Genomic DNA, 26835 nt, shown 5'->3' with positions numbered 1-26835 from the left:
CAGAGGGATAAAAAACGCAAAAGCAGAGGTGATTTTATAAAATTTTCTGAGAATTTCGGGATAGTGTTGCGTAATTTTTCAATGCAATGAAAATTGTCTGCTGAACCCTACCATAAACTCTGAAATGGAATGTTGCAATTTGCGGATTTTTCAAAATTAAATAAATAAATAAAAATTGTATTAGATATCGAGACAGAGAGACTTTCAGCTTTATTATTAGTAACTAGTGGTACCCGCACGGCTTTGCCCGTAATAGAAAAATTAAAAGGTCTTTTGGTTCGCCTGTATATTTACAAATAATAGATGGTGAATTTTCTCGCCAATTTGGCTTGTACCCATGTTACGGTTCCACGTTATGATAATTTCGTATCTCGCCAATTGGCTTGTGCCCATGTTACGGTTCACGTTATGATAATTTAGTAATTTACTCGTCCATCTTATGATAGTTTTGTTCTTAAAATTGGAATAGAAAAAGAACCACATCGAATTTTTGAAAAGTCGCTTCGAGTTGCACACCCCCATGCTACAAACTAACTTAGGCGCTATGCGCGTCACAGAGGTCCAGACATCCAGACAGAGAGAGATCCAGACAGAGAGACTTTCAGCTTTATTATTAGTGAAGATAAAGATTTATAAAACAGTTTTTCTTTTTTTGCTAATACTAAGATTTGAATAGCTCAATAAGCATGAAAAAAATGCAATTCATAAATTATTATTATTCAGTAATTTATAAAATAAACTTGAACTTACTGGACATATATGTCTCAATAATTTTTGAAGGTTAAAAATCCAAAGGAAATAAATATAAAATAGTGGCTACATTTGTGGTGAAGAAGCAAACATGATCCATGAATACATTTTTTTAACACAGTTATTGTGTTCAAAGTTATATTGATATAAATTTACATCGAAGCTTATCTTAATCATTGTGACATAATATACCTTCTAAAGCATTTTTATCATTAATGTTTTAGAATAAAATAATTTACCACCTATGTGTTATTGAACAAAAATCAAAGGAAAGGTTTGTTTAATTTGTTTTTCATTTATTTTTTTTAATAACCAAGAAACGTTAAAAATTTTATCGAAAACACTTATACTTAAACAATCTAGCATGTTTTGCACTCAGATTGCTCATTCATTATTATGGAAAATAATTTGATTTTTTGAGTAATTCTCGCAAGGGCGGATCCAGAAAATATTCAAGGAGGGGGCGATAGCTTTTCACCCTTTACCTTTTGAAACTTCAATTTCTAAAAAATTTCGAAGAAATGTACCGAACCCTTCGCTTATCTATCCCTAATATTATCCAAGATCGTCTAAAATTGAGATTTTGGTACTTCAATTTTGAAATTTTTCCTGTAGAAAGTACTGGTCTCTATCCCCAGAGTAAAAAGAGATGTAATACGATTGCATTTTAAAGACTTCAATTCCGGAAGAATTCAGGGAAAGAGCTCCCTTTCTTTTAACACCATCGAATATTATGTAAAATTGCGGTTTTGAAACTATAGTATTGAAAATATACATGAAGAAATTTCCTGTCTCTCGGCTCAAGGAGGGGGCGATCGCCCCCATCGCGTTTCCCCTGTATCCGTCCTTGAATTCTCGGTACATTACATCTTAGCATTTGTTGATTCACGGTGGAAGAGTCAAAAACATCAAACTCAAAGAAAATGAGAAGGTCAGAAAACGCGATCAGCAAATTAAGACTCTCACAATGGGCTCATTAAAGGGGAGTTTACCGCGAATTTTCAGTTAAAATTTATTTCTCGCTGTCAATAAACAGCGACGCTTCACGAAAAAAAACTAGTAACCCCTACACTTGATTATGGCAAATTTCGCTTCTCTTGCTCCGAACCGACTTTGAAGTAGACTCGTCAAAGGACAAATGCCAACAATCCTTAGGTACACTCGAGTTCAACAAAAAAAAAGTGCATTTTTATTTTTCAAGAAAAAAATGTCTACATAATTCCTCTAACTTGTATTCTTCATGCGTAGGTAGTATTGACTTATTCTGGTGCCACAAAACAATATAAAGAAGTCAGAAGTATCCATTGGCCAGGAGGGAAAATGCCCAAAGACAGACCAAAGTGCGGTTTTGACGGGAACGATCCTTCGTGTTACAAAAGAGGTAATATACTGAAACTTTTGTAATTTTGTGTATCGAAAATCACTCACGCCACTTACTCAGAAGATTTCAGTGACCCTTATTCTTGTTCAAATCAATTTGAGGTTGAAAAACGGCACACAGATTTCTGTGACCCTTATTTTTGTTCAAATCAATTTGAGGTTGAAAAGCTGCACACAGATTTCAGTGACCTTATTTTTGTTCAAATCAATTTGAGGTTGGAAAGCGGCACACAGATTTCAGTAACCCTTATTTTTGTCAAATCAATTTGAGGTTGAAAAGCGGCACACAGATTTCAGTGACCTTATTTTTGTTCAAATCAATTTGAGGTTGAAAAGCGGCACACAGATTTCAGTGAAACTTATTTTTGTTCCAATAATTTTGAGATTGAACTGTGCTTTATCGAATTGAACCCGCATAACAAATATATTTCCTTATATAGCAGATTTTATTGCTAACAGCATTATTTATATTGCATTACCAAACTAATCGTGTAATTTATTGGAACTTGATCTCTATTACATTAAATTAGAAATTTTTTGTTATGACATATGCGATTTAAATATTAAAATTATATATAGAAATAAATCAAGGATAAAATGAAAAAAAAACTTATTCTTATCTGTTAAATAAAGTTTTCGCGATGAAGAATTGAAGCCAGCTGATTACTCTATGTTTCTAAAAGCTATTATTTCGCATCGATTTCAGTTTAATTTTGTACGTTTCTAATTACGAATATCAGGGGTTGAACAGGGTTTGGAATTGCAAGACTTAATCACCATTCGCAGGTGTTTTTCTGACGTAGCACGTGTAAGTTAAGCAGCTTTTTTTTTTTTTCGTTGTGCTACTAAACGTTATTAACAGTGCAAAATAACGAAAAAAATCACTGGAAACAGCTTTAAAGATTTTAAAATAAATTAATGGAATGCTGAAGCTTTGTCGATTCCAAACCAAACGCCCACAATTACAAATATACCTCAGAGCGATTCCTAAGTTTCTCAGAGGTTCTTAACTACAAGCAAAACATTTTCCTTTGAACATATTCTTTCGAGTTATTAATATTAAAAATGAATTTACACCTTCATGTGTTTTTTTTTCCAGGATTAAAACTCATAGAAATGTCATTGATCATTACATTAGCCTTTCTTGTTGTTTTCATCATAGCTGGCATACTAGCTTACAGGTAAGTTTCTAAATTAATGTTTAAGCAGTTCCCTTATTAATTCTGACGTATGATTTTAACATGCGCCCTTCGTGATTCCTCAAACTTTTCGTATATTAACTTTATGAATACACAAATTATTGTCTACGTAACGAGAATCGGCGTGCCAAAGCCAAATAACTTTCTCACTCTCCCCTCTTTTCCCCATCTGGTTGTCAAGGTTACGACTTTATGAACTTCTCCCCTACGTTGCTTCTTCACACATAACATTTGCTTAAGTAACGTGGGGAAGAAGTTTTCAGTGCCGTAACTTTAACAGCCAGAAGAGGTTAAGGGGGCCGTGGTATCCCTATCGGTAGAGTGTCGGATTCGGGGCCGGAGGGTCCTGAGTTCGAACCTCGATGGTCGAAGACCCACCGTCGTCATTAAAGGGGACTGGGCGACGTTAAATATGCTGGTGGTCTCAATGTCCTCCAAGTGAAACGATACCTCTGGGAGTGCTAGCACCAGGTAGCTATTAGCTCCTAGTCTAGTTCTAAATTCTCATTAACTGTTCGATCCGGTGATGGTGCTGCCATCTATCGGTATATAAAATAATGGAAGCAAGGCACTTAGTATGCAGTCATAAATACAGTTGTAGTCAGTTGTGACTCTGAATAGGAATAGGAATAGGAAGAGGTTAAGAATGGAGAGTGGGACAGTTATTTGGCTTTGACACGCCGATTCTCGCTACATAGACTATAATATCCCTTTCTTCTCATACCATCGCGTCTATAGCACTCTTTTTCTCACCTGTATGCTACCGTTTTGCTGATATCCATTTCAATTTGCTACTTGAAAAAAAACGTAAAATTTAGAGCAACCACTTTATTCATGTTTTCCTTTAGAAAATTAACAACAGCAATATCAGTGATAATTAAGGGTATTACAAAAATATCAGACTCACTTCATTTACTAATGAATTGAAAAAACTGATAACATTTCATTAACATAATTCTTAACATTTAAGTTAAGAATTTCAGGAAATGATACGTAATGCTTCAAATTTCGAAAAGTTTTTGCTTCTTGTTTTCTTTTCATTCATTGCTTTTTTTATTCAATTTATTTATTAAATTCCTTTATTTATTTTTATTATTATTGTTATTATTATAATCATATCGTTCGTTAACTCTTTGGTTTGTTACAATGAAAGTTTTGCTTAATGAACAAAACTAATATTATGCAGAAAAAAAATCACCTTCATAGCCAGGACAATATGGTAGCGTTTTGTTGTATATTGAACTGAGTTAATATTTTGAAATATATTCCTTCTACCCCCCAGTCAATCGCCTTTAGTACAAGATAACCCCTGAGGGATTAACCTCAGTTTTCCATTTCTACTTTCTCATACGAAGTAAAAGAAGTATAAAAAATTTCACTCAAATTTCAACACTAATTTTCATTTTAATCTCTGCAAAATGCTTTTTACTTAAATATTTTGATGCTTCCGTACTTCTATATCTACGGTCGAATGTGTGAGCAACCGAATTATCCATTTTGGTCATTCCCGAGTTAATTATAGCAACTTTTCCCGGGACACGTACATGCAAGTAACTCAAAAACGATAAGCCGTAGCTGGTTAAAACTTCGTATGTGGGTCTATAGCGTCTAAATCCAAAATATTACAAGATATTACATCAATTTAAAAAATCTACATGCCATTTAGCCCGATGGTGCTACCAATTATGATTGTTCTGTGATGAATATCTTTAAATCTTGAAAATTTAACTTTTGATGACACTGTTGTTATTACGTTGGAAAACATGTACATTTTTGAAATGTTGTGCTATCTTCTCTATGACTTTCTTTTTTAATCTAACAGGAAAATTCGCCTGGAATCCAAGCTTGCAAATATGTCGTGGAGAGTGCGGTGGGATGAAATAACTTTCTTGAAAGATGTCCGCAGCAGCTGCATGATGCATCGGTTATCTATTACTAGTGATGTAAGAAGCGTTTTGTCTTCGCTTATCCATTTCTCCAGAATTAAATTTAATCTCGTTCTAAAAATCCCAGGAAGACATTTTAAACCACTACTTGTTTTTGCAATTTTGAAAACATTTCCTTTTCTAAGGAAGACGATATACTTCACAAAATAATTTTATTTTTCCTGTACTTGCTCGTATCAAACGTCGTCTCGGCATTTACTTGGTTCTTTTTTATTTTTTTTTCTTGACTCCTCTGATTAGAAGGCTAGCCAGGGGCGTGCACAAAGACTTTGAGGCCTGTCATAAATGACTTTTACGGGCCCTCCTCGATATTGCTTACCCCTACGAATTTACTTGTATTTCACCCCTCTTTTTAAAAATCTCGGGCCCTTCAGGCTAAGGCCAACAGGTGTCCCTTCTCTCCCCCCCCCCCATTGTGCAAGCCCCTGAGACTAGCAGTAAAACATGAAAGATTTCTTTTCTACCAGTATTCCAACGCTTGTATTACTGGACTCAGTCAATGAGGTAATTACAAATTGTTGCTGATGGCATTGCATTCGCCAAATATTTTGCAGCCATTAAAAATCTGGCTGAAAAGATGCTCTTAAATCCTGCACCAGGAGAAAACTCCTCTGAGCTGGAAAGAGAAAGTTAATGAAAACTTTATGAATGACATAAATACTTCTCGCTGTTACACAGGTTTGCTCGTTAAAAGGAAGGTAAATTCCCATAGGCTAAGCAATCTACCAACCAAATATTTCTTGTTCCTTGATTAAACCACGGTTCGTTAGAAATGATTTCATGTCTATTATTATTATCATTATTATTTTCAGATGACCTTTAATGTTCAAATTATTATTTCCTTTTTTTCCCTTTCTTCAGATGTCCGCAAAGATGGAACACGGATGGGTTTGCTGGACTCCAAAATTTCCTGACGTAAGAATTTAATTATTAAGAATTTCCATAGCTTGAATACACAACCCAAGTAGCAGATTTTAAAAATCTCTTTCTTATCAATTAAATTTGACGTCAAACTTTTTCCATGGTATCACCGGTAAAATATTGTCTTCATCTTTCAGGCATCTCAATTTACATTTAATGACACAATAGGGAAGTTTTCGATTTATCAATTTTATTTTTATATGATAGAGTAACATGTATGAACATCATAGGTGAAAAAAATTTTGCGATACGATAAGTAGTTTTTTTTGTAATTAATTTTTAAAGTTCAAGCGCTTGTGACGTCAAATGGCATAGGAAGTGACGTCATGCGCTCTTCCGATAGAGGAGAAGCTGAAGGTCAAGCATTCGACTTCAAAGACAAAACGTAAAAGGCTTATCTCCTCGCATTTAACTCCTCGCGTTTCTGGAACATTAAACCTCTCATCCTCTCGGAAATATTCGAATATCATCATTGACATGAGGAAGATTATTTAGATTGTGCTTTAACGAATCCGGTCTCCATAGTGCGTTCAAAAGGATTATTGAATTTCTAAAAAATATAAATAGCAGCGCGCTCAAAATGTCCCTAGCGAAAACAAGGGATCTTCGGCGGAAGGCTGCCCATTCGCGCCCTGTGACGTAGGCTCGTGACGTTTCAGAAGAGCGCACTTTTGCGCGTGGATTTTTAAAAAATCATTAAAAATCAACCACGGTGTTTTAAAATTCGGCGATGGTGAATTTTTTAGTTTTGAGGGTCAATTAACAATATCCAATAGCCAAAATATGAACATTTAATAGGTTGCAACTTCCCCATTGAGTTCAGAATAGGGGAGCGTTTGACTTAGCTCGTTACACTTTCATTTGCCTGTGGATTACTCATGAGAATACGTTACACAATAGTATGTCCAACAGTCCACTTCTGTGTATTGACATGGACAAAAATTCATCAATCTGTGTAACAGCTGCTAAGTAAAACATATTTTTAATACAGAATTTTAGAGATTGCTATTGAAGTCCTACGCTTCACCAACCAACCACCTGTTGGTAGACCAACGCTTTACCAACCTATGCTTTACCAACCAACAGGTAACTCTCAATTGTGAATTAGAGCATTTCATAATCGTTTGTTGACCCGAGAGTAACATGGGTTGTGGCGCGAGTTGATGCCATTTTGTTGTGAAACAAGAAACCTTTCGATGTTACTCCATGATTTTGCGTTTTGGGATAGAACTTTGCCTTTAAGCCCGGAACTACTTCACTACTTCCTCTGTAAAAATAATGCAGTTTTTTTTTTTTTTTTTTTAATGCATTGCATTTTTTTCTTATATTTACATTTTCATGTTTTCTTCATTTTTTTATAATTGAAACAATTTTCATAAATTCAATTTAATTTTAAATGAACTCGGCACAAGAACCAATCCCTTCCCCCAAAATTCAGTTCCACTCACCTAAAACCTTAGAAGCAACACAAATGAGGTAGTTTCCTTCAGTCAAAAGTACTACTTTTATTCATTGAAATTTATAAAATGAGCAAAAAAAAAAAAAAATAACATGGACCCAGACCTTCATTTTCCCCACAGTTGTTTTTTAATTAATTTTTTAAAGTGTCCGATTTTTCAAACAAGGCGTGGTCTTGTGACGTCACAAATGATGCTCTTTGGCGCATCTTTCTATCGCGTTTCCACGTTATGATAATCAAGAAGCGAATTAAAATTGCGCTCTACGCTTGCTGTCAACCATAGCGTTGCCAATACACGTGGGTAAAGATGCGAATTAAGTATTTTGCTCTGTGAATGGCAACCCGGAATGGCATTCATCATTTGTGATGTCATAGACAGAAGCCGTAAACAATGAAAGTGCTTCGATTTAAGTATTTTTTTTAAATATTAAACTTAAACAAATTGTTTAAAAAATGGTCAGATCCTATGTTTTTAAGCATGCTCTTTCAGAAAAAAATACTTATAAAATTTTGGAAACGACCTCATTATTCTTCAACTTAAGAGAAAGCTGGACAAAACCTAAAATAATTCAAACCGGTTATTGTATTATTTGAGCATAACTGGCACAAATTTCTCAAAAGCCTCAACCTCTTATATCAAGTACCAATTTTCTAGAAGAATATCACATGATTTAATTGTCTCGCTTGCTAACAGAAAATTGATTTTTCTAATTTCAGGTAAGCATTGCGAGAAAAATAATATTGATTTATTTCCTTCAAAGAAACTTACTTAACTCAACGCCCGTCACGCAATGAAAGTCATTTCTTAATTATTCATCCATAATGGAATGACTTTAATGTCATTCAATGTTCAGAAATACAAAAGATTCGTTCTAATGAATCGAACCCTTTTTTTTCCAAGCATGAAATTAGTATATACCTCCAATGTTAAGGGACATTTCGTTTCCTGTTCTTTTCCACTTTACATTCATTTTGCATGTGAAAATGACATTATAATAAATGCTTTTATGAAGAAAGTAGGTAATGGCATTTTGTACGAAGTTAAACGGCCAAGGTTTTTACATTTGGTGTTCTAATCATTGTACTAGACAATCTCGCTTGAAATGCTACTTTGTTTCGAGAAATAAACCAAAGTTCTAAGAACTGAGGGAAAGAGAAAAAATATGCATTTTAATTTTAGCTTTACTTTTTGCAGAATTAATGTTATACTCAATTAAGGAAGTGAGAAGCAAAGGAATGTTAGTGGCAAAATTAAAAATTTGGAGATAACCAGTACAAATGTTGCAGTACGAAGCAAAGAGATGCAAGTGGACATTTTCAAGTTTCGAGTAAAACTCGTTTGTAGATCAGATCCTAGGTTGGCTTTCGTTGAAATTTTTTTCCAAATCATGCTGTACAGCAGTAACTACCAGGGTTACTAGTACCATCTCTTGTCCCAAGACAGAGGAGAGGGTCTCCTACCATGTGTACTGGTTATTTCCGAATTTTTACTTTCTTCTATATCTAATATATAGAAGAAAGTATTGGATTCGTGCAAATTTTCGAATTTCGAATTTTGACGGATTCGTATGTTTTGAGGTGCGCTGAGTCCATTTCGACCATTTTTGGAAAATGTCTGTCTGTCTGTGTGTGTGTGTGTATGTGTGTGTGTATGTATGTATGTGTGTGTGTATGTATGTGTGTCACGTCTGTGTGTGACCAGTTTTTTGTGGCCGCTCTACAACAAAAACTACCGCATGAAATCGAACGAAATTTTGTACACATATGTGCCCCTATGTGAACTTGTGCCCATTAGTTTTTGGCGCGAATTCCTCCAAGGGGGGTGGAGCAATGGGACGTTTTTCGAGTTACGCGTGCTTGCTATTCCTCAGGAAGTAACTGGCGGAATCAAACAAAATTTGGTCCATATGTTGGTATTAACAGGAACAGGTGCTGATTCAATTTTGGTGTCAATAACTCAAACGGGGGTTGAGCTATAGAACGTTTTTTGTCGTCAATTGTGACTGCTGTATCTCAAGAAATAATGAACGGAATGAAAGAAAAATTTATCGGCAAGTAGCCCTTAGTGGGTATAAGAACTGATTTTATTTTTGTGTCAACAGCTAAAAAGGGGGTAGCGCAAACACTCGTTCTTTTTTTCCATTTTGAGTGCCCTATCTCAAGAAGTAATGCTACGTTCTGGTTGAAATTTGGAATATATGTGAATCCATATTAAACAGGCTCTGGTTTAATTTTGACGCCGATCGCTTCAAGAGGTGTTGATTTTTTTTTTTTTTTGCGAATAAAAATATTTTTATTAATGCAACAATAAGAAAGATAAATCGTAATAGATTGTCGTCTGCGTATTTCTCGTGATTTTAATTGTATGGAAATGATAGGAAATATTATCTCAATGATTTAAAATTTTTAACTGTTGCCATCTTATGTTTGTTAACAAATAAAATATTTGTTATTAATTCAAGCAAGGCTTTTAAAATAACTTTCAATTTTCGCTCTTTGCTTTGCTTTTGCAATAATTCAGACATTGGGAGGGTCGTCAAGTTTTTGCATGTGTAATTTTGTTTTTGTTAGGAATATTGCTTCCTCGTCAAGCATGGGGAGGGATCAGAAAAAGGAAAAATATAGAAGAAAGTTTCGTGATGGCCACAACATACTAGTAATTGTATGGAAATGATCGGAAATATTATCTCAATGAATTAAAATTTTTAACTGTTGCCATCTTATGTTTTTTAATAAATAAAATATTTGTAATTAATTCAAGTAAGGCTTTTAAAGTAACTTTCAATTTTCGCTCTTTGCTTTGCTTTTACAATAATTCAGACATTGGGATGGTCGTCAAGTTTTTGCATGTGTCATTTTGTTTTTGTTAGGAATATTGCTTCCTCGTCAAGCATGGGGAGGGATCAGAAAAAGGAAAAATATAGAAGAAAGTTTCGTGATGGCCACAACATACTAGTTAATTTTGCCACTTACATCCCTTTGCTTCTCATTGCCTCAAATGATGGTTGAACTTCTCCTCTATCTTGAGGCAACAGATCACTCTAGTAGCCCTGGTAGGTTCTGCTATACAGCATGTTTTAGAAACACTTTTCAATGAAATACAACCTAGGACCTTATCTTTACACGCGTTTTACACAAAACTTTAAAATAACCGCTTATATAAATCCGTTTGTTTTTCATTGCCTCAATTCTAATCCTTGGACAAATCTAAGTTCTATCCTAAATGTAAAAATTCTTTTTAGGAAAAGAAATCCAAATTTATTTTCGAAAATTATAATTGTTTGATACGTACACCGTTGACATTAAAGGTTTTTTTTTTTTCTTTCAACTAGAAAATCAGGACTTCATTCCTAAAAATATATTAAAAAAAATTGCTTTCAAATTCCAAATATTAGCGATATTTAATATTTAATTTCTCATCATTTGAATGGAAATAAATTTATAAAGAATAATATTTATATTAAACCCAAATTTTCATATTTATTTTGATGTTAGTATGAATTTAAAAAAAAAAAAAAAAAAAAAACATTACTTCGATATCACATTGATATTAAATTGAAACTAAGATACTGCAGTATAAATGAGTTTGCTGCTCAATTATATATTTCAAGTTAAAAATCCATTCTTTTTTAAACTTTTTCCTTGATAATCATTTCAGAGTATGTGTATGGACCCAAACTCCCGTGATATGGAAATGTTACCAAAATTTAGTCTTACCGGTACGTACAAGGTAAGTAATAAACAAATTGTTTTTCATTTAAATAGTTTTAGGTCATTTTTGTTTGTGTTCTTGTTTATGAAAAAGTTATAAATCCCATAAACTGAATTGGCCCTTAATAGTGCCCAGTTTTAGGTGGTATAAGCGTGTGTCTTAAGAAGTGACTTGGTCACTTGTTGAACTTTTCAAAACACAAAAACTCGTTCTCCAAACTGTATGTGTGTGCATCATCATCGCAATCAAGTTTATTTAAATAAGGTAGCGTTGAGCTATCAAAAAATATATATACATATAAAATTAAGAAATGCATCAAAATTAAGTTCCATAATTTAAATCAGGACTGCCCAACTTCAAAGAGTTTACGGGCCAGAATTCCAGTCACTGATCACCTGTCGGGCCGCAGTTTGAAAAAGTTGAACAATAACTTCTTATACAATAACAATAAATAGTTGAATTATTAATTATAAAACAATGAAACAGAAGGATTATAAAACAGTTTGCTTACATTTTAATGGGAAAACTCTTCGCAACCAGTCAGATAAATATCATCAACGGAAAAGAGCGGAGACTTGACGAGAGCAAGCTCTCAATTTCTTTTTCGAAATCAACAAAGGCCGTAGATTCAGTGAGGGGGGGGGGGGGATCTTTATTTTTAACCAATTGCACGCAGGTTTTGCTTATCTGAAATATTTCTCTCTTCCCTCCTTGTCTACCCCCGCCAACGCGAGGCAATACTATTTCTAGGAATTTGTTTGAACATCAGCGTGCAGGGTAGGACTGGCTTGAGCATGACCTGTAGATGTCCTGTACCTTTTTCTCCGAATACACTGAAAGGAGTAAAAGAGCGATCAAGAAAAAATTTCGGGGACCCCAATTTGACCAAGAATGGTAGTCTCGGATGCTTCTTGGTACCATAAAATGTCAAAAAAAAAAAGAAATATGCTGATTAAGAAGTTGGCGGGTCGCACTATATGTGTTGATGGGCCGCATGCGGCCCGCGGCCCGCCAGTTGGACAGCCCTGATTTAAATCATGACGCAAATTGAGCGTATATTTGTTAATTAATCCTGAAAGCGTATAGATTAGACTTATAGTGTAACAAAGTTTTAAAGCTAAAAACCTTAAAATTCAAGCTCTAAAATAATCTGTCACGCACTATAATTACTAGTGTAGCGCATGTTCTTTGAATAATAAGAAGAACATAATAAGTTATTTTATTATTGATTCTTCATTCTCATTTCTTAGGGTAACACTGTTGCTGTAAAAAGGATTTATAAGCAGAAGAAAATAGAACTAACGCGTTCAGTTCTTATCGAATTGAAAAAAGTAAGTTCATGTTTGAAATAGTCTTTAAAAATTTCCTTTTTCATAATGGGGTTGTTTTCTTCAGTCAAAAGTAATACTTTTTGTCACTGAAATTGGCAGAATAAGCAAAAAAAAAAAATAACATGGACCCAGAAAATACTTTCATTTTCCCAACAGTTAGTTTTTAATTAATTTTTTTAAAAATCCGATTTTGAAAACAAGGCGTGGTCTTGATGACGTCACAAATGATGCACTTTGCCGCGTCTTTCTACCGCGATTCCACGTTATGATAATCAAGAAGCGAATCAAAAATTACGCTCTACGCTTGCTATCGACCCTATCGTTGCCAATACACGTGAGTAAAGGTACGAATTAAATATTTTGCTCTGTGAATGGCAGCACAGAATGGCATTTCATCCTTTGTGATGTCATCGGACAGAAGCATAAACATTGAAAGCGCGTGCCGATTTAAGTATTTTGTTTTAAATATTAAACTTAAACAAATTGTTTAAAAAATGGTCAGATCCTATGTTTTTAAGCATGCTCTTCCAGAAAAAAATACTTTTAAAGTTTTGGAAACGACCCCATTTAAAATACTTTTTTGTCGTTTTGCATATTTCTGCCTATTTCTAGATATGGAAAACGTCTTTTTAACGTTTCTTTTCTTTTTTATGCTCATTATGGTAAAATTTTATTTTTATGATGTGTTACAGATACGCGAAGCTCAGCATCAGAATATTGCAAGTTTCATTGGAGCCTGTATTGATGCTCCCAACATAGCTATTTTGACGGAATACTGTCCAAAGGGAAGTCTTCAGGTAATTGCTTCATTGCTTAGATTTTTTAAGTTTCAGAAATCTTATTGAACATCAGTCCAGCAAGTTTGTTTCTGTTACTTATACTACAGAGAAAACGAAAACTATAAATGGAATAAACTACTTGATTTAAGGCTAACAGAACGATCGAAAGTCCAACTTTAACTCAGACGACTCACGATAGATATAAGCACCACCATTCAGCAATTCACTAATTTTAACCTAAACTAGAAGTAAAATATCCCCTAATCCAGTACTTCAGAAGTATCAATATGTTATTTGAAGTTGGAGGACTTTGACCATGAAGGATTTAACGAACTCCAGTGCACACTAATTGCATAAAGAGCACATTTATTACAGAGTCCCTTTGTAGACCATGCCACGAGTTCCCTTCCAGTTTTGTCAAGCTTAGAAATATACATGTGAAATTATGTATTAATCTTTTTTTTTCCTCCGAACCCTTTATCCGCTCGGGTCCCATTGCTGATGGATCCGTTAGCACAGGGGTGCCCACGTAGGGGGGGGGGGGGGGGGGGGGGTCATGGCACAGTCTGCGTCATTGAAATTTTTAGGGAGGTGTTAGAGTTATTTTTCTCATTTAGGGGGGGGGTTCTGGGGGCTTTTATGGTATTTGAGGGGTGTATGCCATTGCTCTCGTAGTGTATGGGCAACCCTACGCTATTATCCTCCAGGAGGGAGGGGGGCATGATTAGCGTGATTCTTTCACTGGTCAGTAATGAAACTATTGTTACAAATTCTGTAAAAAGTAATTATTTTGTGACTAATATGTTGTAATCTGGCTAAATTAGGCGTTTGTTCCATTATTTTGCATCAGAAATTATCTTAGTAACGTAACCTGCAAATAGCTTCTTGTAATGTACATACAACCCCCTAACATTCGACTGAAGTATACGGTCCCCCATTTCTGAATGATAAGATTTGTGAATGGAGTTAAAAGAAAATACGAGAAGCATTTCGAATTTTGTCGAACTTTCCAAAGCAGTATAAAAAGCCGAGTGGCATTTGAAGGGGAGTCAGTTATGTTTTTAGCTATCTGAGATTCGTCTGAGTGTTGCTCTGTTTATTGTGAGGCATTTCGCTGTGTTTTTGCGTATTTGGATGTAAATACGTGTGCCATCTTTGAGTATACGGTGTTAATTGATATTTTCCTAATTGCTATGGTGAGTTTAGCGGTTGTTAACGATATTTCTTGTACATAGTTGTAAATAAATATCCAGTGTTTTTCTCAAGAACTTTGTCGTCGTTCAAAGAAAGTGTGAAGTTGCACCGAACGCATAACACTATTTTCAGCGTCGAACACAATGCCGATCGAACATCCTCGACCTCAGCAAGCTTGAATAGGAAGTGATTTGTATAAACTCAAGTAGAAGATGGAGTTTTAGGGAGAAAAAACTAATATAAATTTCATGTAATTTCGTAAACCCAATCATTTGACGCTTCGTCTTAAATGTTTATCTCGTGAGAAAAAAATTTTGATTCTCAAACAACAAAAACGTTTCCCTCCCCTTTTAAGTTTCTAAACTCTCATTACTTAAAGCATGGTTTTCAATTTTATCTCACTAAGAAATTAACTTTTCAGGATGTTCTGAAGAACGACTCCTTAGATCTTGATTGGATGTTTCGCTACTCCTTAATCAACGATATCGTAAAAGTAAGGACTTTTTTGTTAATTACTTGAACTCGTATTTGTTTCAATTTATTGCTCGACTTTTTCTCAAAATGTTGCAATTACTTTTTAAATATGTTATATGTTGCAAAACTTAATCATCCACAATGGACAAGTAATATCAAAACTAAATTAAGAAAAGTTTACTTACATAGTAAAAGTATTATTGTATCGGTTTGGTGTTATTTAGTTTCCTTAAATTTCATTCGATTATTAATTTCAGAAGTTTTCTTTTTTTTTTTTATTCGTTTAATGACTTATTTTTCTGCGGTTTTTCGCAAAAAAAAAAAAAAAATCCCGCGTGTTTTAAACTAATTTTTAGTTTTGTTACTCTTTTATAACTGCTGTGAATAAATATAAACATCCTGTTATCCTAACTATTATTAGTAGTAGTAACAGTAGCATTGATAGCAACAGAAGTATGTAGCAATACTGATAAGTTTACTATACGCTTATACAATCATTAATTGCATAAAAATGCTTCCGAAATTTACTACTTAGCGTCTTACTTTAAAAGTTAGTCATTATTGAAAATTTTCATGTACATTGCAATTTTGCTACTACTATTACACTATCATTACAATTTACCCAATTTGTTCAGTTTTACGTGAAAATCACTTTTAAAATAGTGCATTTATTGTTAAAAATTCACTTTAAAATAGGAAAGCGTGTACAATATATTTTACGATATGTTGTATAAGTACAATATATTAAATTTATAGATTGCGACATTTCAATTATTTCACTCATTTTATTATGATGATTAAATATTTATAACTAACCGCAAGCGCGACGCTTTTCATGCCATTCGCCTTCTTACGTCAAGATTGCCATCTTCGGTGGCTGCATATTGGGTGGCACTATTAATCGTATGTATCTTATCTTGTATATATCTATCTCTATATCTTTTTCAGTATCTGTCTCTATATCTATCTATATAAATCTATAATAAATATAAACACTTCTCCATATTAACCAATCTGAATCTATTTATTAATTTCAAAAATAACTTTTTTTTTCTTTTATCCATTGATCTTATCTATTTCTGCATCTATCTATCGATTTATCCCTACGTTTGTCTCTGTATCTATACTTATCTATCTCTCTATAATGTATTTTACAACATGACACAAAAATGATATTACGTTGTATGAATATTTATTGTCGTTTGTCTCTAAACTTAGGGGTTAAGCTACTTGCACAACGGAGAGTTGGGTTCTCACGGTCGTCTGAGGTCATCTAATTGTTTAGTGGACAGTCATTTTGTCGTCAAGCTGGCAGATTTCGGGTTGCCATCTTTCAGAATTCCTGATTCCTTGTCTTCCGCAGACGAAAAAGATTTAAAAAGTGAGAAAAATTACTTTATATTTTGGTTACTGTACGTTGCGCAAGAGAAAAAATTTCCACGTACAAAAAAACTAACCGTAATTCTATATGTGTAAAAACAAGCTTCACAACATCATTGAGTTTTCCAGCCAAATCTGCCATTTTTAATATCCTGCCTATGGAACAAGACAAAAACTGCGCCCTCTATAAATTACAGTAGGAGTTATGAATTAAAGTAGAAGTTAGTAAAATAGAAATATAATCCAATAGTTACTATGCATTTCAAATAAAAACTCCTGCTTGTATTTTCCGGTTCTTATTGCTGAAGACACATGGGCACGTATTTTTAAATTATTTGCAACTATTGAATCAATATCAAGTTTTGCATTACGCTTTTTCTGGGTTGCAATGCATACTTTTCAGATAATTCGCAATCGTATAAACGAAACCTTTCTCAGCAGTGTCATCCTAAGGTTTCGAAAATGGAAGTATTCATATTTTTGTTTTAAATTTTCAGTAATCATTTAACTCTAATACTTGCTTATTCAAAGTATGCTTAGTGAAAACGTCGCAGCAAGTCGGTTAGTTTTAACATTATTTCGCGAGGATATATTTACTGTCAGATATGATAAGCTTTTTTGAAATCAGAAGCACTATAAGGTATATGAAATACTCGATCGTTTTTTTTTTAAATCAACTAAATAATGCAAATAATTTTTAAATACACATGAGAAATGCCTCACCTTTTATTTAGGCCTGAGTGTTGAACAGGTGTCACATGACATTGCTTTTATTTCCGAGACAGACCGTACAACAAGAAAGGACGCAGTTCATAATAAAACAAAATACGAAAATCAAATATCTAAAAGCAAAAAAAGTCGAAAATTTTCTCTTCAGTTGTAGTTTTTTTTCCGCTAAATAAATTTTCAGGCTCATTAAAATCCTGGTTCATTAAAAATATACAGAAAGGTTCAGTGGCGTAGCAAGAAGTATTTCATAGGGGGATTTATATGACATTTTTCGAAATTAAAGGCCGAAAAGCCCATTTTTAGGTCCTAGTATGTATTTTCACAAATATAATTTTGCTACCTCATTCTCTATTTTCCCTTTTGGCTACGCCACTGGAAAGGACACTGAAAGCTTTTTCTAGGACTGATTTAGCGGTTTCCTGCAAGGAACGTCTGACATTGCAGGGTGTGACCAATCTCATACATCTTGTTATTGATTCACACCTTGATAAGCTTATAAATATCTTATGACTAGTACATATTTTTTTACTCCTTTATTGCAAGTTGTCGGGAAATGCTTCTTTATCTATCTTTGTTTCAACAGAGTATTTATGGAAGGCTCCGGAACTGCTCCGTCTTCCGCTCTGCCCACCAGAAGGTACGTCCAAGGGGGATGTGTACAGCTTCGCCATCATCTTGCAAGAGATCATCATGAGAAACGAGCCTTTTCTTCCGTATCATCGCCTGATGACTGTAGCTGGTGAGACAGTACGGCCATATTTCATTGTTTACTCTTTCAAATTGCAAAGAATGAAGACCAACAGTTCTTCTTTACACCATTTTACATCTGCCTATCTTTCATAAAGTCAAAAATCCAAGAGAGGGCCCTGTCCTTTATGCCAAAGGTGTTAAATAGCTTTATGATTAGTTTATTTCTCCAAACTCTATCAAAGGCCTTAGACAAGTCAAGAAAAACAGCAATAGTATGATGTGATGGTTTTAAATTCTGGGAGTCCCGGACTCTCTGTCCAAAGTATAAAAATTGATCCACCGTGAAGTGTCCTTTTCTAAAACCGTATTGTTCAGATGGGAACAAGTTGGTTGAGTTAAGAAAGTGTACGTGATCCTCTCCAGGATAATTTTCTCCATAACCTTGCAGCAAAAGTTAGTTAGGGCAATTGGCCTATAGCTCTCAGGAGCGCTGGCACTCTTTTTTGGTTTTTTTTATTGGAATAATTAGAGTTTTTTTTTTTTTTTTTCAATCACGTGGAAGTCTTCCAAATCTCCAAGACAAGTTTAAAATCTCTAATAGATGCTGCTTGCCCCTATTTCCAAGTCTTGAAATCATTTGGCCATGGATATTATCAGGCCCGGGAGACTTGAATGGGTCGAGGTTGTTTAAGGCAAGATTTAGTTCTTGCATTGTAAAACTGTCACAAAAAATAGGGGTTCCCTGCAAAAGTGAAATAACGTAGATAATCAAGGTTCCTCGTATGTTATCCTGCCGTGGGTGTTACCTGTTAATGATAAGAGCAGGGACACCCCGATGGAAGGTCATGGGAGGTCACTGTGAAATTCCAAAAATTTCCTTCTTCGTCAAATTTTGTCTTACGATTCGGCAGAATCATCATCATTCGGCAAAACTTGGAGTTCCATTCGGCTAAAAGAGAATTTCTGCTGTCCCAAATATTTAAGTTCGGGAAGCCCCAGGATAAGAGCAGAGGTTCGCAGCCTCGGCAGTGAAAATATGGCTTGATATCGGTCAGTGGCGTTCTAAGCATGAGTGCCACCTGGAGCGGTAATTTGACAAAAAGTTAAAAAATGTCTTACGTAAATATAAATTTCACTCAATTTTCAAAAATATCTCATTTTTGTTTATAATACGTGGCGAAATTTTACATTAAAAGACAAGAAAAATTATGAACATATTTTACGCTATTTGCATTAGACACATACGTCCCCAAAATATTGTGCTTCGATTACGTTGGACTTTGCTAGATGAAGTAAAACTTAAGGCATAGTGGGGAAAAGTTTCAAAATTGAAGTATGTCTTTCATACACACTTTTATCCGTTTTATTACCCTCTCACCGCCCCCCCCCCCCCCTTAGTGACACTACTGACATCAGTAATAATCCTCATACATATAATAGCCAAAATCATTGGCTGAGTAGTGAGTAACACTCTGACGTGACCAGCAATGAAACTCGCAATAAAATGTCCGTCAAAGTCTTAGTACGAAACCATAGATTATAAATGATTAGCGTGAGGGCATTATTTCATTGCTGGAGCACCAGAAATTCGTTGATTTCATTTTAAAAAGCAGTATCTCTGAAAACTTATAGATGCGTCCATTTCCGTCTGTAAACCGGTTGATGTCCTTTCCATCTTTATCATCCATTCGATAGTCAGACTGTATGAATAGATTCATATTCCGCATTTAGTCATGACAACGTACTTTAGTAACAAAAAAAAACTTTATATTTACTCACCAGTTTTATAAGGGCGCGAGTCCTAACCTTCGCATGTAGTAAATAAACGATTTTACGCTCTCTCAAAAAGTAGTGCAAATGTGACTTACGTTAGTCTGGCTTTAAGGTACAGATATTTATTGGTACAAGTCAAATTTGAAGGAAAATCTCTCTGATAAAAAGGCAATTTGCTCCCGTCATAACATGGCGGGTAATTTTCTGGTTATGGTATATGCATGGATGAACCCCGCAATAAAATTTAAAGCACAAAAGTCAAGTTTAAGCAACCTATAAGCTGATGTGTTATTAAATTTGCTCGGAGGTTGCAGGATTTCAATATAGTATTCCTAATCGAAACGCAATCCTTCTTGTTGCAGAGACATTTTCTTCATTTTTATAATGAGCCAAATTTCACTAAAGATACCAACCAAACTAAGAATACGCAGTGGGGCACTTGATAACCCGGTCGAACTCAGAAAACTTGGCTACACTAGCAGAAGAAAAACGAGCTGATGTGTGCATCACATGACTTCCTTTTACACCAATTTAATGTTATTTCCCCATTATTGCAATTTTGATGTGTTTCAATATTTTACTGTCTAAATATTACCAACAGTAACCAAATTGAAACAGATTTAAAAAAAAAATCGCCAAATTTGTCGCCAAGTTAGCGACAAAACTTGGCGACCAAAAGACTGGCGATATATCGTTAAGTGTCTGCCAAATTGTAACACCACTTGAGTTTACATCGAAATTAACAATGATTTCCTCCCAAAAAGGAGCAAAAGACCCCTTTAGAAACACCCGAATGCAACTAAAAGGGGATGTGCATCAGAGTTAGACCCCACTAGGAGTCTAGGTAACAAATTTCATCTTTCTAGGACATTCCGTTTTTGAGTTCTGCGAGATAAATACGCACATATACACATACGCACATACAGACGACGGCTCGAGAAAACTCGTTGTAATTAACTCGGGAAACGTCAAAACTTATATTTCGCGCGTCTATACGTTCTTAGGCATTTATCCACGTGTAGTCGAGTCGAAAAAAAAAAATCAACATTGATTCGGATGTGAGCAAAATGGAAATTAAAGTCGATTTTTAAGTGAAGATTTTTTTGCGAATACAATACTTCTTTTTTTGTAAAAGGAAGTAAAGATGAGCGAAAAATCTGTTGCTCACTTCTGTTCACATTAGGCTAAGTTTTTGATACTCAACTGCAATATAAAAATTTAACTGATGGCTCAAATAAAAACTAGTATGTTGTGGCCATCACGAAACTTTCTTCTATATTTTTCCTTTTTCTGATCCCTCCCCATGCTTGACGAGGAAGCAATATTCCTAACAAAAACAAAATTACACATGCAAAAACTTGACGACCCTCCCAATGTCTGAATTATTGCAAAAGCAAAGCAAAGAGCGAAAATTGAAAGTTATTTTAAAAGCCTTGCTTGAATTAATTACAAATATTTTATTTGTTAACAAACATAAGATGGCAACAGTTAAAAATTTTAAATCATTGAGATAATATTTCCTATCATTTCCATACAATTAAAATCACGAGAAATACGCAGACGACAATCTATTACGATTTATCTTTCTTATTGTTGCATTAATAAAAATATTTTTATTCGCAAAAAAAAAAAAAATCAACACCTCTTGAAGCGATCGGCGTCAAAATAGAACCAAAGCCTGTTTACATATGGATTCACATATATTCCAAATTTCAACCAGAACGTAGCATTACTTCTTGAGATAGGGCACTCAAAATGGAAAAAAAAGAACGAGTGTTTTCGCTACCCCCTTTTTAGCTGTTGACACAAAAATAAAATCAGTTCTTATACCCACTAAGGGCTACTTGCCGATAAATTTTTCTTTCATTCCGTTCATTATTTCTTGAGATACAGCAGTCACAATTGACGACAAAAAACGTTCTATAGCTCAACCCCCGTTTGAGTTATTGACACCAAAATTGAATCAGCACCTGTTCCTGTTAATACCAACATATGGACCAAATTTTGTTTGATTCCGCCAGTTACTTCCTGAGGAATAGCAAGCACGCGTAACTCGAAAAACGTCCCATTGCTCCACCCCCCTTGGAGGAATTCGCGCCAAAAACTAATGGGCACAAGTTCACATAGGGGCACATATGTGTACAAAATTTCGTTCGATTTCATGCGGTAGTTTTTGTTGTAGAGCGGCCACAAAAAACTGGTCACACACAGACGTGACACACATACATACACACACACATACATACATACACACACACATACACACACACACACAGACAGACAGACATTTTCCAAAAATGGTCGAAATGGACTCAGCGCACCTCAAAACGTACGAATCCGTCAAAATTCGAAATTCGAAAATTTGCACGAATCCAATACTTTCTTCTATATATTAGATATAGAAGAAAGTAAAAATGATTGGCTTTTTAGGCTGCGTTGAGTCGGTTCTTCTTAGGGTCCCAAGGGAGTTAAATCGATTCAAACTATTCTTAAATCAAAATCTTTGAATCATAGGTCTGAGAAAACCACTAGAAAAATTTCGATAGAATAAAGATTCATTTTTCCATATTTATTTACACAGGTCACTGAGAAAACATTTTCGATACATTCTGATAAACTGCTAAACGGTTTGAATTGCTGATTCAAATAGTTCATGCCACGATTGAGTTTTGAGGCTTTACTCAAAGTTCAGTCGTTCTAATCTCTACTAATAATAAAGCTAAAAGTATGTCTGGATCTCTATCTGGATCTCTGTCTGAATATCTGTGACGCGCATAGCGCCTAAACCGTTTGGCTAATTTTCACGAAATTTGGCGCAGAATTAGTTTGTAGCATAAGGTGCGCACCTCGATGCGATTTTTCAAAAATTCAATTTTGTTCTTTTTCTATTCCAATTTTAAGAACATTTTCCCGAGCAAAATTATCATAAGATGGACGAGTAAATTACCAAGTTATCATAACATGGAGCCGTAACATGGGCAAGCCAATTGGCGAGAAATTCACCATACATTATTTGTACATACAGGCGAACCAAAAGACCTTTTAATTTCCTACTACGGGCAAAGCCGTGCGGATACCACACTAGTAAGTTAATAAAGAAGTCCAGATGGGGGGCAACGGCGGCGGCGCCTCATATCTTCATAGAAATTATTAAATATAACATGAAAACAACAACAACTGCCTTTAAAAATAACTAACTGGGAAAACTTATTCCTTTCCGAAATAGACAGTGATAATAGTTTATTTTTGCTTTGCTAGAATTTTTAAAAACATCGTTCATCATCTCAGTTAGAATTGCTGAGAAGAGTTTCCACTCTTTTTTCCATTCCAAAAATATATTTTGTCATGTCTAGCGCTTCTGGAATATCTTTAGAACTAAGCACTGTATTGAAAACATTTCCACCTCATCTGATGACATCACTGCGGTTATCAGACGCTTTATCTTTATTACAAACTAGTGGTACCCGCACGGCTTCGCCCGTAATAGCAAATTAAAAGGTCTTTTGGTTCGCCTGTATATTTACAAATGATGCGTAGTGAATTTTCTCGCCAATTGGCTTGTGCCCACGTTACGGTTCCACGTTATGATAATTTCGTATCTCGCCAATTGGCTTGTGCCCATGTTACGGTTCCACGTTATGATAATTTCGTAATTTATGATAGTTTTTTTCTTAAAATTGGAATAGAAAAAGAACCACATTGAATTTTCGAAAAATCGCTTCGAGGTGCACACCTCATGCTACAAACTAACTTTGTGCCAAATTTCATGAAAATCGGCCCAACGGTCTAGGCGCTATGCGCGTCACAGACATCCTACAGATATCCTACAGGCATCCAGACATCCTCCGGACAGAGAGACTTTCAGCTTTATTATTAGTAAAGATAATAAAACTAGAAGTTTGGATCTCTGTCTGGATGTCTAGATGTCTGGACTTCTGTGACGCGCATAGCGCCTAGACCATTCGGCCGATTTGCATGAAACTTGGTACAAAATTACAAACTAATGTTTGTAGCACGGGGGTGTGCACCTCGAAGCGATTTTTTTTTTTTTTTTTTTGAAATTCGATTTAGTTATTTTTCTATGATTTTTTTTTTTTTTTTTTTTGGTTTTAATTCCTCTGCACCGAGCGAATTACCATAACATGGACGAGTAAATCAACATAACGTTAACGAGCAAATTAACGTAGCATATTGGCGAAAAATTCATCATGCATTACTTGTAAATATACAGGCTAACTAAATGACTTTTTCATTTTTCACTATGGGCAAAGCCGTGCGGGTACCACTACTAATAAGATAAGACACACACGTCATCGAAAAACTGCTATAAACGATTCAAAAAAGCGAGACTTTCGAGTGCCTTTTTCATTCGAGTACTTTTGTTGATCTTATTTTATTCTTTAACGATTAAGTAACCGTTATTCTGCCGTGTGCAGGTAAACGGCAGTATTTGCAGAAATGAGTTTTCGAGATATTTGAAGAAACGTGTTTTGGATTCAACACTAACAATAGGGAAATGTTGGAATTAGAGGTCTTTTTTTGCGTCTTTTTTTCAGCGGAAACCAAATAAGCGAGCTTGTACAATAAAGATCACGTACAATAAAAGACAAAAATGCGAAAAAATTGAAAAATTTGCAGTTACTGCCCTTTACCTACACACGGCAGTATACTTCTTCATATTTTGTTAAATCGTAGAACTCAGATGCTTTACTTACTGTAAAAGCATTTATATTCACAAATTTTTAATTTTTACAATTTTCGCGAACCCGTCACAATCGCGAAAATTTAACTATTTTGATGTAACCAACTTCTCATTCGGTTCAGATAAAATTCGCGAAAATTTCAGCTCGCGAAATCACGAATGTCTTCATAATCGCAAAAATTATGGCTCGCGAAAATAAGTGCTTTAACATTACCTTAACTGACTTGTCTAATGGGGTCGTTTCCAAAATTTTAAAAGTTTTTTCTGAAAGAGCATGCTTAAAAACATAGAATCTGACCATTTTTTTAAATAATTTGTTTAAGTTTAATATTTTAAAAAAAATTACTTAAATCGGCACTTTTTCAATGTTTATGCTTCTGTCCGATGACATCAAAAAGGATGAAATGCCATTCTGTGTTGCCATCACAGAATAAAATTTTTAATTCGCATTTTTACTCACGTGTATTGGCAACGATATGGTGGATGGCGCGTAGAGCGCAATTTTAATTCGCTGCTTGATTATCATAACGTGGAAACGTGGTAGCAAGATGCGGCAAAGTGCATCATTTGTGACGTCATTAAGACCATGCATTGTTTTCAAAATCGGACATTTAAAAAAATTAATTAAAAAATAACTGCTGGGAAAATAAAAGTATTTCTGGGTCTATGTTTTTTTTTTTTTTTTGCTTACTTTATCCATTTCAATGACTAAAAGTGGTACTTTTAACTGAAGGAAACCACCCCATTTTCGCGAACCCGTCGCAGTCGCAAAAGTTTAACTTTTTTGATGCAACCAACTCTCATACGGTTCAGATAAAATTCGCGAAAATTTCAGCTCACGAAATCACGAATGTCTTCATAATCGCAAAAACTATGTTTTGCGAAAATAAATGCTTTTACATTACCTTAACTCACTTGTCTAATTATTTCATGAAATGCCTAATTGGTCTGTGAAATAACGGATTTTACACTTCAACGGCCCTATAAACGTGGAATTTAAGAATTTGAAAACGTATTATTAAATTAAATTTACAAAAAAACTTAAAGTTTGTGTTTCTTTTCCATTTAGAAATCTTAGAGCGTATCCGAAATCGTGAATCCCCAGTGTTTCGTCCCAAAGTTCCGAAAGAGACGTGTTCCGCAGATCTAATGTCTCTGATGCAAAGTTGCTGGGAAGAGGATCCCGACGAAAGACCTGACGTCAATCAAATCAAAGCTGAAATGAGACACATTAACAGGTGAATTATTGTCAAGCCCTTATGTACTGGGTGATCATAATTTAAGTCTCATTTTGAAATTGTTGTTAAAAACGAGCTGATGTGTGCATCACATGACTTCCTTTTACTCCAATTTAATGCCATTTCCCCATTATTGGCTTTTTTTTTTTATGTGATTCAATAGTTTAACCTCTAAATATCACCAACAGTGGCCAAATTGAAACCAGATTAAAAATCATAAAAAATCGCCAAATTTGTCGCCAAGTTGGCGACAATGGCGATCAAAATACTGGCGATATATCGCCAAGTGTCCCCCAAATTATAACACCACTTGAGTTTACATTGAAATTAACAATGATTTCCCCTTAAAAAGGAGCAAAAGACCGCTTTAGAAACACTCGAATGCAACCAAAAAAGGAGGTGCGCGACTAGACCTTACAAACAGTCTACGTACCAAATTTCAACTTTCTAGGACATACCGTTCTTGAGTTGTGCGACATAAATACGCACATACGCACATACATACGTACATACAGACGCCACGAGAAAACTCGTTGTAATTAACTCGGGAAACTTCAAAATGGATATTTCGGGCGTTTATACGTTCTTAGGTACATATGTACGTGTGGTCGGGTCGAAAAAAAAAACTCAACATTCATTTGGGGATGAGCAAAATGAAAATTAAGACCGATTTTTGAGTGAAAATTTTTTCGCGAATACAATACTTCCTTTTGTGTAAAAGGAAGTAATAACCACTGTTCAGGGTGACTTCAAATTTTAAAAGTAGAACAACTAGTAAATAAACATTCCCCGTTAAAATGAAACAGCTCGTAATTGTTTCGAAAAAAATAAAATTTTAAAATATTTTTTCTTAGTAACTTCCTTCTTATCTATACATTTCCAGAAAAAAACACTAGAAAATTATGGGCTTGTCTAGTCGGGGTGTTCATTCACAGGGTTAGGGCACTTTTTTGCATTTCAAACCCCCCACAAAGCTGATTCCGAACTATAAAAGTTTTCCCAAATCCTCATATGTATAATAGCGAATGATCGAGTAACGCTCTTCACGTCATCAACAATGAAACTCGCGCCACGGCATGTTAATTTGAAAATATTTTTTGGTAAGATTTGACATGCAGAGAAATGTTTTATTTTGAAAAAGCCTTATTTTGACTGGATCCGGTAACTCAACTGTTTTA

At 34.8% G+C, this 26835-nt stretch overlaps 1 protein-coding gene across 1 annotated transcript in view; it reads left to right on the top strand.

The window, feature by feature from the left end:
- Nucleotides 1-26835, top strand: part of LOC129220183 (atrial natriuretic peptide receptor 2-like) — an 89062-nt gene that overhangs the window by 46088 nt on the left and 16139 nt on the right. Inside the window, exons 7-17 of the mRNA XM_054854547.1 lie at nt 1999-2131; nt 3230-3311; nt 5152-5272; nt 6137-6190; nt 11314-11385; nt 12618-12698; nt 13391-13495; nt 15093-15164; nt 16364-16526; nt 17838-17993; nt 25489-25657. Of these exons, the coding sequence (XP_054710522.1) occupies nt 1999-2131; nt 3230-3311; nt 5152-5272; nt 6137-6190; nt 11314-11385; nt 12618-12698; nt 13391-13495; nt 15093-15164; nt 16364-16526; nt 17838-17993; nt 25489-25657 (1208 nt within the window). The remainder of the gene's footprint in view (nt 1-1998; nt 2132-3229; nt 3312-5151; nt 5273-6136; nt 6191-11313; nt 11386-12617; nt 12699-13390; nt 13496-15092; nt 15165-16363; nt 16527-17837; nt 17994-25488; nt 25658-26835) is intronic.

The sequence above is a fragment of the Uloborus diversus genome, chromosome 1 (genome assembly GCF_026930045.1).
Source record: "Uloborus diversus isolate 005 chromosome 1, Udiv.v.3.1, whole genome shotgun sequence".
In the NCBI taxonomy this organism is placed as follows: Eukaryota; Metazoa; Arthropoda; class Arachnida; order Araneae; family Uloboridae; genus Uloborus; species Uloborus diversus.
The sequence above is the reverse complement of the archived record's forward strand: the minus strand, read 5'-3'. Positions and strand labels throughout refer to the sequence as shown.